The sequence below is a fragment of the Argopecten irradians genome, chromosome 11 (assembly GCF_041381155.1).
Source record: "Argopecten irradians isolate NY chromosome 11, Ai_NY, whole genome shotgun sequence".
In the NCBI taxonomy this organism is placed as follows: Eukaryota; Metazoa; Mollusca; class Bivalvia; order Pectinida; family Pectinidae; genus Argopecten; species Argopecten irradians.
In genome coordinates this window covers 39,931,574-39,946,515 of record NC_091144.1, presented here as the reverse complement: position 1 = coordinate 39,946,515, position 14,942 = coordinate 39,931,574, and the positions used below count along the sequence as shown (strand labels likewise).

General features: G+C 33.3%; 1 protein-coding gene across 4 annotated transcripts in view; it reads right to left on the bottom strand.

The window, feature by feature from the left end:
- Positions 1 to 14,942, bottom strand: part of LOC138335552 (uncharacterized) — a 38,387-nt gene that overhangs the window by 18,849 nt on the left and 4,596 nt on the right. The window contains exon 2 of one of the 4 annotated variants that reach the window (XM_069284694.1): positions 14,384 to 14,541. Coding sequence is in view for 1 of the 4 variants with exons in the window: in XM_069284692.1 (XP_069140793.1) it covers positions 3,597 to 3,656 (60 nt within the window). In the remaining 3 variants the exon portion in view is untranslated. Of the gene's footprint in view, positions 1 to 3,596; positions 4,139 to 12,873; positions 13,022 to 14,383; positions 14,731 to 14,942 lie in introns of those variants that run through there. The other 3 variants (XM_069284693.1, XM_069284695.1, XM_069284692.1) reach the window with 3 other exon arrangements.

Sequence of the window (14,942 nt, the reverse complement as noted above, 5' to 3'; positions counted from 1 at the left end):
CAATGTGATTATTTGAAGTAAATAAAAGATGAACAGTTTTATTCAAAGCTTTCTACTTCATTTTGATCTTCAGAAACGGGCATAAATTATAATGTTGTAATACATAATGATGAATCACGAATGACCCTCCCTAGAACCCACCTTCTTAACTTGCTAAATGGTTTATTGAAATTACTGTTATGATACAATCATATTGACTCTTGTGTTTCTATTATAATAAAACTAATGACATTACATGTTTCTATTATTATAATACCAATGATATTACGAATTTACATGCTTCTATTACAATAATACCAATGATATTACGTGTTTCTATTATTATAATACCAATGATATTACGGTACGTGTTTCTATTATTATAATACCAATGATATTACGAATTTACGTGTTTCTATTATTATAATACCAATGATATTACGTGTTTCTATTATTATAATACCAATGATATTACGAATTTACGTGTTTCTATTATTATAATACCAATGATATTACATGTTTCTATTATTATAATACCAATGATATTACATGTTTCTATTATTATAATACCAATGATATTACGAATTTACATGTTTCTATTATTATAATACCAATATATTACGTGTTTCTATTATTATAATACCAATGATATTACTGTTTCTATTATTATAATACCAATGATATTTCGTATATAATTACCATGATATTACATGTTTCTATTATTATAATACCAATGATATTACGTGTTTCTATTATTATAATACCAATGATATTACATGTTTCTATTATTATTACCAATGATATTACGAATTTAATGATTATAAATACCAATGATATTTATTTGACTCATGTTGTTATAGTCATGTAACGTGACCAATAATGGGCCAAATCCCTTTAAAAATTGATGAATTCTTCGTCCACACGTTTAGAATTTCTTTACCCTTTCAAAAGACGTACATTAATGAGTTGAGAGAAAACATGATATGCTTCTAATGATGACCTTTGAGGGCTGTTTTGGCTGTTGAATTAACTTTAATGCTGAGTTGAAGTAGATACATGTATATATGTAGATATCAATTGATTTATTGGGCCTGAAAGGTAATACACTTTAATTCTGACAATTTATTTAAAGTACTGGTGTATATTCACAATTTGTTTAAAGTACTGGTTATCACATGTTATCAAAAATGTTTGAATGGAAAAGTAAAGATAAATTAAATTTAAGCTTAGGAACTTCCATGTTCATTTGACTTGTTTTTAAAAATATTTCGATCATTGGTGGTCATCACGATAAATCTGTAAGTCCTACTTATATCTACAAGTCTACTTCACCTGAGCATTAAAGTTCCAATGAATTTTTTTCTTTACTTTTCCATTCAAACATTTGATAACATGTGATCCTTATACACCAACACTACCCAAATTGTCAGAATTAAAGTCCAATACCTTTCAGGTTTAAAATCAATTCATATCTACATGAATCTTGATATAATTCATTTAAGTAGGACACACTGAAGTCTACAAAAGCAAAACATGATAATATGAAAAGGTCACACATTAACATTTATGAATTTAATTAAATAAGATTTCTACAAATAGAACTGTAGGTATATAAAGAATTACTTCTTGAATGCATTAAACCTGGAAATATTTTAAAATATAGTATGTGTATAATTTAATATCAATTATCATAATAATATGACTATTTACATAAAAAATTCACAAAAAGAAGCATCAATTGAAATACTATCAATAAAATTATGTATTAGCATAATTTCATTGTCAAATAAACTTATCCTTATAGGTTTGATATGTCGGAGATTTTTCTTACTTAAAGAACAATATTGATCTATGTGGTTCACGAAAAAGGAGTTTATTTAATGACTCATTGTGCATACTTATTAACCCTGTCGATTTAGAGTACAATCGATTTGGACGTAACAGGATGTATCATCATCATATAACCACAAGGAAACAGTCCTCTTGCTTTATAGATAACACTATTACAACATAAACAATACAACCACACCATATAGTTTCACTTACATCCTATTGTCAATGATAAGGCTTAAGTGGAGGAAAAAAAGCAGAGTTCTTATATATAGAACAAGAGGTCTAATGGGCCTGTATCACATACTTGGATATTGCAATGATTATGGTAAAGAGAAAGAATTAGAATTTATATGCCTTTTCTCTCTTTAAAGATGCTCCACCGCTGACAAATGGTATTTTTTCACTATCAAAAACAGGAGCAGACGATCTAGTATTTATCTTCAGTTACAAAAGTTTCTTACTTTACACCATTACCACAATTGAAAAGTTTGAGCTTCTAATTTTACTTCAAGTTAAAAATATGAAAAATAATTGATTGCATCCCGAAAAAATTCAGTAGCACTATATCCTATATGGAATGAAGTAATTATTGCGCATGCACCAAGGGCGAAATAAATTATTTCATGTTATTTTTTGTGTTAATTAAGCACATATATGCACGATTAAACACCGATTATTGTTCAAATAATAAATATCATTCATGCTCTGTCGGAGGTGAAGCATCTTTAATGGATGCTGTAATATTCCAGATGGAGGAAAATCAGACCAAACTTACTACGGGTACTATGATATAGCCCCTTCATTATAAAGTGACAGTGTTACAATTTATAGGACTTTATCCTTAATTTCCCTCATTGCGGGGTAAGATTCACCATTTGTGCAAAACCTCATTCCGTTCCTTTCTAAGCGGATAAAATTGATCAACTACTTTATGACTATAGTAGCTTTTTGGAATAATTCCCTTCAATTCCCCTATTTCCTTATGGTCTCAAGGAGTTCAGGGGGGATCGGGGGTTGGTTAGAGTTGCCATTCTGATCCCCTTCTCCCTAAGATACTTTTACAATATTGAGTTAAAATACAGTACTTTATGATAAGTAGTGATTTAAAGGAAATGTTGATGGATTGATAGACGATGGATGCCAAGATGACATAAGGTCACCAACCTATCAACTGATGATCAATGGTGGTGAAAACAATCTTCAATTGTCAAAATCCAAGATGGCCACCTGTCAGCCATCTTGTTTCTGATCAAAAGGCAATATGCATAACTTTAAGGGACCATCAGGTATCTTCAAATGAATATCAAAATGCCCATATGAAATCTTTCAATTTAACTCATTCACCCCTAAAGACATATTTAGACTTTTCAAAATCAAAGACTAGACCAGTCCATTTTGAAATTTCAGGGGTGAATGAGATAAAAACACCAAAATAATCTCATCATCCCCCACTTACATGTGGAAAGGTTACTTGTACTCTAGTATTTTCAAATTTACTTGATCTCATCAAAAACTTGTATATCTGCATGAAAGCATAAAAATACACCCAAAATTTGGATCCAGTTTCAGGAACATTCCTTAACTTTAAGAAATTCTTGGACCTAAAATTTCCTATAGGAAAGCATTACAGAAGTTAAGGAAAAATCTTGCGTTAAGGAGCCTTCCTTAAAATCTGTAATGCTTTCCTATGGAGAATTTGAAGTTAAGGAATTCCTGAAAGTTGAGGAATGTTCAAACTGGACCCTGAAAGCAAAAAGGAATTTAGCCGTCAAAATATGGGGTACCTTGTTTGTTCCATGTTTCCCATCGTGTATTGTCCAGTACAGTCTTGGATGACGCGTCATTTTCACACAAAAATTTTCAAATCTTCACAGGAAATATTCGAGTATTTGTCACAGATTTTCAAAACTTGTCCTTCAAGTCTTCACAATAATAACACGTCTGCTCTCTGAATCCGTGTCACATGAACCATATGATTTGTCACTTAGCACACATCAGTAATATACCGCCTTTATAATAATATATAGGATGATATGTATTCACTAATTCACTTATGAAAGAAACTTAACAACTGGTTTATATAATGTGTTTGCTACTCCTCCACAATGTGGGAGATGACAAGCTCAGTGATCACGAGACGTAGGTAAATATGTATACCCAGTACGGCCCCATCTATCTCCATTCGCTGGATCCCAAGTCTGTGGAAATCTGGAGATGGCCTATATAGCTACACCTCTAATCATCCATTCAACCTATAGCTAATTGATATATATAGAATCACTGAGGCGGATCCAGGTGTGGACAGGTGAGCACTGCTGACAGATAGGGATGCACCTGAATTTTTGTCCTGCTTCGTGAGCAGACGTCAAACCTTCACAGTGACCAAAGTGAAGTACAGTGCAATCGTTAGAGCATGAAGTCCCATCTCGTTCGACCGTGCATGAAGTCCCATAGATTCTAATATTGTCTCTGATAAAAAATCTATATTAGGGAATGTAATCCGTCAATAGGTGATTTGTAAACATGCAGAAAAACTATAAAACAAAGTGTAATTTGTCTTTGATTAAGAAATATCTAGACAACCTCGTGTTATTTCTTTTTTAATTTTCGCATTAAAAAGATATTTGTTTATAACATATGGATGTAAAATCTACTCCAACTTCATGGGGTTTTCAAAGTAAAACTATTTTGGATTGTTACATATTATTTGTATAGGTATGATTTTTAGTACATGATTATAATACATTCCTGTACTGGAAAAATCATACAATAGGTGAATTCTTAAGCTGCTATACCAAATTTAATACTGGCATATTACTGGATTTAAATATCCAAGGTACTAACTATGAATATGGTATCAATACCTATGTATACAATCAGTGTGAAAAGTCATCCTACAGAAGGCCGCAATTATACAGTGTATGGTATGCCAGTACACAACTGATGAGTAGTAATAGCTCATTCAACGCGCATAATGAAAAATCCTCTAACTATTAACTGTAATTTCTCATAAAATTATTCAATTATTTCTTTATTGATTTCTCAAAGTCAGTCTTTTTAAACCTCCACAACAATTCAACAGCAATTTAAATTCACTCTTACATCTGGGCCCTGTTTCTGTACCTATAAGGGAACAGATGTAAACTTTGGCTCACTATATATATAAATATATATGTACATACAAGTTTGTTAGAATGCTCGATCTAGCTGAGAAAATTTTGACAATAGCAAACAAACGACAAGAATTTACAAAGAGAACACGGATAATACACAGTCATTCTATAAGATAATTCTACACGAGCTTAACTTTCAACACTGACATCCTGAATGTTTGGTCAACATTCGGGACTTTGATTTCAAACCAAATATTGATACAGTCAACTGGCAGCTATAGTGACTTAATACCTGTCAGAGTGAAAACTTTAACTTCATTGACCTAGAATAAAATTCAGGAATTTAGATTACCAGTTAGAAACTAAAATCTGGAAGTGAGTTTTTTTTATGTACAGGCATTCTAAAAATTTATAAATTAGGATATTAATTATCTATGGCTGATGCATCATATAAATAAATACTACCTGCATTAGAGGTCGACAGTGCCTAGTGTCACCCCGAGGATATCACTGTCACCCGAGGCGAAGCAGAGGGGTGACACTAGACACTGTCACCCTCTAATGCGGGTAGTATTTATTTTATTATACCAAAAGTCTAGAAACAAAACTAGTTTTCAAGTATTTGCAATATATTGAAACATTTTAACTGATTTAAACAAAAGTCGAACAGTCACCGTCGGCAGTAGAATAGCATATCAGCTTCTACTCAGTAGCGCTAACTATCACTGCATTATAAAAAAGAATACTCACAATAAGCATTTAGTGAAAATTCTTGTTGTCTTGTCTCCTGCGTTTGTCTTACCGTTTTTGTAAATCTCAATGAATTTTTGTTTCGTCCCGTCGTCTGTTTACAACACTATTAGCAACGTCACAATAACACTTGAAATCGCATGTCTTGCGTTTACCTAATCACCGACGGGTTCATAAAAACCAACATATAGCGCTTTGACGGTAAGCAAAAAGACGTGAATGGAAAGCTCCGTCCTTAATATGATATTTTTATTGATAAACAGACTAATTTGGCAAAACTATTACTAAACAGCTCCAGATAAATTTTGAAGCATCGCTTCAAAAAACAAAGATGGCGACGAAATAAGAAACGAGTGCGCATCTTCTTCGGGCGGTTAATATTTTGCACTGTCAAAAATACACTATCACCCGTTGCTAGGGGGTTGCTACGAACGTGTCTATTGTTTCCTATTGTTCTAATGTTACCTAGCTGCCGTGTGATAATGTAAAATACCAAATATCTCTCGACCAATCAGAATGCAGGATTCTCACTTGAGGTATAATAAACATAATTATATACTGAGATACTTAAAGTGTAAAATTAATGTTATTCCATCATGAACTTCATTCAATGTTAAATTTCAAAGTCAAATCATGAATTCTTGATCATATATACAATGTATCAGCAATGGAGATAAACAGTATACACTGTAAGCTTAATCTTTTCAAAACAAGAATAAACACCAAGCATAGCATTACATATGTACTTTACAAATCGAGACCGGCAAATACCAAAGAAATGTTTACGATAAAAATCTTGAGTTTTCAAATTTTCATTGTTTAGATATTCATAAATTTCTGAATATTTCTGACAAAAAAAACTCAGTCACATATATGTGCTTTAAACCTGTTTTGTTCGTGATATATTGAGATAAAGAGTGGTATTCTAACTTCCTTTTAGTCGACTAACGAATACAATGGTGCTGCCGATTCACAACTATTATTTTAATCTGAACATGTATAACATGGTTAAGGGTACTCATAGCGTACAATTTTAATCATTATGTGAACATTTATTGAATAAATCTGCATGAGAATATATTTATATTTCACGTCCAATTAACATCCAGGGTTAATTAAGATTGGCTTGGTTTAATTGTTTTAACAGCCTATAAACAGCAAGGGTCATTTAAGAGAACGTTGCCAGGTTTGGGATATATTACAGAGTTATCTGCCCTTGATGGTGGGTATTGATTGTGACATCATATGTTTGTGAGTGTAACGTCATATATGTCCGAAAACACGACGTAAATTTTGCTCACAAAATAATGATGTAATAATCGATACCTACCCACAAGGGAGCTAACTCTGTAATATGCAAAGACGGAATATATGGAACAAAGCAGGATCAAGTATCTGTAGCAAAATCACTACTTGTATCATCACGGCACAATTGGAACATGAACTTGAAAACTCAAGAGGTGGAGAGTTAGTAACCTGGTTTATTGGAAAACTTTAACTATATTCAGTCAATGCAACCAACGGCCTCACAAGAAAAAAAATTTTGAATGATGTGAATGGGATGAATGTCAACTAAACCTGATACAGGTTATGTGTAAATCTAGGTTACCTTACGAATATTACGCAAGATTCACACAAAACATTTTTATGATTTTATAAAGCAGAAAAAAAACATCTCCTGGTGAAACCTGCACAATCTTTATATCACTTCAAACCTTTTTCTTTTTTTTTTTTGTGAAGGAAAATTTGAAAGCAAGTAACTTCATAATACTGAACAACTTAATGCTTCAAAACATGTGACAAAAATATTGTGATTCAAAGCACACAATGCACGTCTGTGTGTCCAATAGGCGTACAATGTCTACAAAATGTATATACATGTTGTTTTGATAGGCTGTACCATCCCTAACTGTATAATGGGTACTAAAGTTCATTGATGTGAAAATCATATTCATATCACTGAACCATACCCAGATATATAATGCTTTATAGAAGATAAATATAGACTTATTTGCCCTCTTACATCTCCAAAATGTCATTCATTATAGTAAAGAAAGGTAGAGTTATCTCCCCTCATCAAACAAGAGCAGAGAAAGGTCTTCTAATATCATAAATATCACTCTTTATAGTAGAAAAATGTAAGGTTTACAATCTAACCTGATCACACAAATATCATTCTTTATAGTAGAGAAAGGAGGAATTGTCTCCCCTGATCACACAAATATCATTTGTAACAGTAGAGAAAGGTAGGAATTGTCTCCCCTGATCTCACATGCATCATTTTTTATAGAAGAGAACGGTTTGTTTGTTTAATTAACATCCTTTTAACAGCTATGGTCATGTAAGGGTGTATTGCGTGTATATTGTGTGTGTTTTGGGAGACTGCGGTATATTCATGTTGTGTCTCCTTGTATAGTGGAACTGTTGCCCTTTTTATAGTGCTATATCACTGAAGCATGCCGTCAAAGACACAAAGCAACACACCTCACCCGGTCACATTATACTGACAACGGACGAACCAGTCGTCCTACTCCCTGTATGCTGAGCGCTAAGCGGGAGCAGAAACCACCACTTTTATAGACTTTGGTGTGCCTTTGCCAGGGACAGAGCCCAGAGCCTTCCTCACAGGGGCGAATGCTCAACTCTAGGCCAAAAGTGAGGCGGTGCCAAGGGAGAGATAAGGAAAGATAAAGTTAGTTAGGAAGAAGAGAAAAGATAAGATCCTAAAATTTAGTCGCCTTTTACGATCATGCAATAGGGGCGGCAGGTACAATTCTAACACCCTACCTGCAGAAGAGAAAATCATGTAATGATCTCACATGTATCATTCTTTATAGTAGAGAAAGGAAGGATTATCTCCCCTCATCACACAAATATTCTTTATAACAGGAAAATGTAGAAATATCTCCCCTAATCTCACATGTATGTATCATTCTTTATAGTAGAGAAAGGTAGGATTATCTCCCCTCATCACACAAATATTCTTTATAACAGGAAAATGTAGGAATATCTCCCCTAATCTCACATGTATGTATCATTCTTTATAGTAGAGAAAGGTAGGATTATCTCCCCTCATCACACAAATATTCTTTATAACAGGAAAATGTAGGAAAATCTCCCCTAATCTCACATGTATGTATCATTCTTTATAGTAGAGAAAGGAAGGATTATCTCCCCTCATCACACAAATATTCTTTATAACAGGAAAATGTAGGAAAATCTCCCCTAATCTCACATGTATGTATCATTCTTTATAGCAGACAAAGGTAGGATTATCTCCCTTGATCTAACATGTATCATTCTTTTATAATAAATGTAGGATTATCTCTCTTGTTCTCAGAAGCATCATTCTTTATAGCAGAGAAAGTAGAAAATATCTCCCCCCTGATCTCACAAATAAGGAATATCATCCCCTGCTTTAAACCTGTTTTGTTCGTGACATATTGAGATAAAGAGTGGTATTCTAACTTCCTTTTAGTCAACCAACGAATACAATGGTGCTGCCGATTCACAACAATTATTTTAATCTGAACATGTATAACATGGTTAAGGGTACCCATATATTTATATTTCACGTCCAATTACCATCCACGGTTAACCAAGATTGGCTTGGTTTAATTGTTTTAACGTCGTCCTATAAACAACAAGGGTCATTTAAGAGAACGTTGCCAGGTTTGGGATATTCTGTATTTGAATATTACAGAGTTATCTGCCCTTGAGGGTAGGTATTGATTGTGACATCATGTGTTTGTGAGTGTAACGTCATACATGTCGGACAAAAATGATGTGAATTGTGCTCACAAAATAATGACGTAATAATCGATACCTACCCGCAAGGGAGCTAACTCTGTAATATGCAAAGACAGAATATATGGAAGAAAGCAGGATCAAGTATCTGGAGCAAAACAACTAACCAAGCATCACTACCTGTATGCAACTATCCCTCATCACGGCACAATTGGAACATAAACTTGAAAACTCAAGAGGTGGAGAGTTATTAACCTGGTTTGTAGGAAAACTTTAACTATTCAGTCACTGCAACCAACGGCCTCACAAGAAGAAAAAATTTGAATGATGTGAATGGGATGAATGTCAACTAAACCTGATACAGGATATGTGTAAATCTAGGTTACCTTACGAATATTACGCAAGATTTACACAAAACATTTTTATGATTTTATAAAGCAGAAAAAAAACATCTCCTGGTGAAACCTGCACAATCTTTAAGATCACTTTTAACACTTTTTTTTTTCTTTTTTTTTTTGTGAAGGAAAATTTGAAAACAAGTAACTTCATAATACTGAAACAACCTAATTATTCAAAATATGTGACAAAAATATTGTGATTCAAAGCACACAATGCACGTCTGTGTGTCCAATAGGCGTACAATGTCTATACAAAGTTTGATAGGCTGTACTATCCCTGACATAATGAGTACTAAAGTTCATTGATGTGAAAATCATATTCATATCACTGAACCATACCCAGATAATAATGCTTTATAGAAGACAATATAGATTATTTGCCCTCTTACGTCTCCAAATGTCATTCATTATAGTAAAGAAAGGTAGAGTCATCTCCTCATCAAACAAGAGCAGAGAAAGGTCTTCTAATGTCATAAATATCACTCTTTATAGTAGAAAAATGTAAGGTTTATAATCTAACCTGATCACACAAATATCATTCTTTATAGTAGAGAAAGGAGGAATTGTCTCCCCTGATCACACAAATATCATTTGTAACAGTAGAGAAAGGTAGGAATTGTCTCCCCTGATCTCACATGCATCATTTTTTATAGAAAAGAACGGTTTGTTTGTTTAATTAACGTCCTTTTAACAGCTATGGTCATGTAAGGGTGTATTGCGTGTATATTGTGTGTGTTTTGGGAGACTGCGGTATATTCATGTTGTGTCTCCTTGTATAGTGGAACTGTTGCCCTTTTTATAGTACTATATCACTGAAGCATGCCGTCAAAGACACCAAGCAACACACCTCCCCCTGGTCACATTATACTGACAACAGGCGAACCAGTCGTCCTACTCCCTGTATGCTAAGCGCTAAGCAGAAGCAGAAACCACCACTTTTATAGACTTTGGTGTGCCTTTTCCAGGGGACAGAACCCAGAGCCTTCCTCACAGGGGCGTACGCTCAACTCTAGGCCAAAAGTGAGGCAGTGCCAAGGGAGGCATTAGGAAAGATAAAGTCAGTTAGGAAGAAGAGAAAAGATAAGATCCTAAAATTTAGTCGCCTTTTACGATTTTGCAATAGGGGTCGCAGGTACAATTCTAACGCCCTACTTGCAGAAGAGAAAATCATGTGATGATCTCACATGTATCATTCTTTATAGTAGAGAAAGGTAGGATTATCTCCCTCATCACACAAATATTCTTTATAACAGGAAAATGTAAGAAAATCTCCCCTAATCTCACATGTATGTATCATTCATAGCAAAAATTAGGATAATCTCCCTTGATATCACAGGAAATATGTAGGAAAGGATCTCCCCTATCACACAAATCTTTTAACAGGAAAATGTAGAAATCTCCCCTAATCTCACATGTATGTATCATTCTTTATAGTAGAGAAAGGAAGGATTATCTCCCCTCATCACACAAATATTCTTTATAACAGGAAAATGTAGGAATATCTCCCCTAATCTCACATGTATGTATCATTCTTTATAGTAGAGAAAGGAAGGATTATCTCCCCTCATCACACAAATATTCTTTATAACAGGAAAATGTAGGAAAATCTCCCCTAATCTCACATGTATGTATCATTCTTTATAGTAGACAAAGGAAGGATTATCTCCCTCATCACACAAATCATTCTTTTATAACAGGAAAATGTAGGATTATCTCCCCTAATCTCACATGTATGTATCATTCTTTATAGTAGAGAAAGGAGGATTATCTCCCCTCATCACACAAATATTCTTTATAACAGGAAAATGTAGGAAAATCTCCCCTAATCTCACATGTATGTATCATTCTTTATAGTAGAGAAAGGAAGGATTATCTCCCCTCATCACACAAATATTCTTTATAACAGGAAAATGTAGGAATATCTCCCCTAATCTCACATGTATGTATCATTCTTTATAGCAGACAAAGGTAGGATTATCTCCCTTGATCTAACATGTATCATTCTTTTATAATAAATGTAGGATTATCTCTCTTGTTCTCAGAAGCATCATTCTTTATAGCAGAGAAAGTAGAAAATATCTCCCCTGATCTCACAATGCCAGTTTGCATCATTCTTCATAGCAAAAAAATGTATCTCAAAAGAATCTGTAGTTCAGAAATCAAGACAATAAATCCTTTTAATCTAATTAGTATCAATATTTATAGTACAGAAATGGTTATCATACACATTTAATATCTTATAGTTGAAAAATATAGAATTATAGCCCTTGTTTTCATACATAATCCAAATATAGTAAAGCAATATAGTAGTGCCAATTATAGAAGTCATGACACTAAATACACTGAGTTATAAAACTATATAGCCAATGCACAGCGATAAAGGAATTCATCAAAATGATCAAAGATAATAGAATGTGACATCCTGGTGACATGTATTACAGAATGTTAATGTCTTTAATTAATCATGTACATGTATACTGGTACATAAGTACTCCCACTTGTTTATCCTCGGTAACCCAGTGTCAGGAATATACCCTCTACTGATAATTAATATTAGTGTATATATCACCAGGGTTACCAAAAATTCCACTCTTGATTTAACTTTGCAATGAGTTATCACATACATGTACAGTCGAATCTAGTTTAACTCAAAATCAACAGAACACGAAAATTGTTGGAGTCATTGGAGAGACTATTTACATTTACTTGAATATTATACATGAGTATTGAATTTTTTTCAATATTTCGAAATTAAAACAGAGCTTTAATGAGGTCCATGACAGTATAATTGTTAATTCACTAACTTAGAAAGAGCTGTGATTCACATCAGCAACATCTTGGAAATATACGTCAAAGCTTCATTATAGAACCATGTTTGCTGAAATGCATATTTCATTGCTTCCTTTCATACTAATGTAAAATGAACAGAGTATAATGCAATGTTGACAATGACATACATTGTATTCCAAATCAATATAGCGTATAGCTGTATATACAATTACATAGTACTCTAAATGAATAATGAATAACTATGGTCATAGTACAATTCCTACCTGTATTAACCCTCGGTACCTATTTGTGTGTTTTCTTGTCGGCTCGATCTCGAGACTATCTGTTCTTATAAACCTCACAACTCCCCACACCGCTTTACAATAAAGAACAGTAGATTTAAGATAATCTGCTAACTCACAAAAGGTCTAGATGGTTAGAATTACCCCAACGTTAAGTGAACCGTGTCCATTGTGTATTGGGTCGTCCGTGATTAACCGATTTGAGCAGCCGTGACATTCCACGGGATTGAGAGAAACGGGACAGTAGGGCAACGTTAAAACACTCCCTTTAAAAGTGAAGAGACGAAAACCAGTTCAGACTAATGTTTACCAAAGCTATACAAATATCCACTCACTTAATACCACTGACCCCAAACTAACCTAATTTTCTTTTAAAAATTTCAAAATTCAAAGGTCAGAAAAATCCTGGCATTTAACTCATGTTGATGCGTAAATATTGAAGGACATTAGAGTAATGGAAGAATTTATTTGCTGAAAATACAATAGAACTCAAGAGCTGTTGCTCTGAAAAGTTTTAACAGTAAATAGCTAGGCGCACCCATAATGGCCAAACAGATTATTTCAGTATGCATGGGGTCCAATTGTTAAGTCGCATTTAAACGATCATGAAACATGGATAAAATTACATTAAATTACCTCTGGAAAGAATTTCTCAAACATTGCATGCTTTATAATTAGTGCAGTATTGAAATAACATCATTGGTCATTGAATTGTGTACATGAATCGTTTGTGTGGTTTTTTTTGTTGTTTTTTTTTATAATTAACTTAAAAATATTTAAAGTCAAAGGGGAAACTAAATCATACAACGCTAGGTAATGCAAATAAACTACATTTGTATATGAAACTCTTTGCAAATAAAATCTAAATTGATTGGAAAATAGAATGCAATATCTTTTATATTACAAAACCATTTCATGAAAAATTTCAGAAGGTAATATAAATTCATACTAAAACTGGAGTCAAGTATACCTGGTACATGTAGTTATTTTTACCATCGTCTTACCTAAACCCTGTGTAATATGAATCAGCATCACCATATGATCCTCAAGAAATTGTACTAAATATTGATTTTAACATAATGGTGAAAACCTTAACCTAGATATTGATTAATCATGATCAGTAGATCAGACTGTACCAGAATTTGTTTTACTTCAACCAGAAAATTATCCTAACCAGTGAAACAGGAAATTCACTCGGATTTTAAAAAGAAATTCTCGCTGTCGACTCTTACCGGAAAATCAATTAACATAACAGTAAAAATCTTTACCTAAACATTGGCTAATTAGTATATGTACTCGAAATTCTCTTGGACACCACCCAGAAAATGTCCTCTAAACTTACACCTTATCATTACATGGAATTGGATTCATATCGGCCAGCATATTAGCACCTTTATATATGATTACCCCGTAGTAAATGTCCGAGCAGAAAAATGACCAATTATAAAAAAAAACAAAGCATCAAAATGATTTAAATTTACATACAACGTACCTGTAAGCTTGCGGCAGCTGTTGACTGTTAATGGTTGACTGAACTCTCCACAGGTGAAAATGTACAATCAATTATGTTCAATACAATGTACAAGCAATATCCACCCAGGTCACAGTAATGTTAGTTACTGGTCGCGGTTACCAAATTCTGTACAATACCTGGAGATATAAAGACAAAATTACACCCAATTCACGAGTTACGCATTGTTACGCGTTATAATTGTCAATGTCTGGCTCGGCCAACACCAAGCAGGATTGTTGTACATTATACCTGTATTGTACCTATATACAATGCCTACAATTGACACAATGCAATACTAAAACAGACGCCTTACTTAAACGCCGGGTAAAACCCACTAGGCGTGTATATATTTAGCAGGTTAAGCTGCTTAATATTCTTAAGTTTTATAAGCTTATAATGTAACTTATTTTTTTATTGCTTTACTACATAGGCTTTCAAAATTCCGATATGTATTCCAAGTGTATTATTCATTCAAAAATGAATGTTGAAATCAATAAAGGAAATAATTGTCATGTGTATAATCGTAAAATAACTGGGT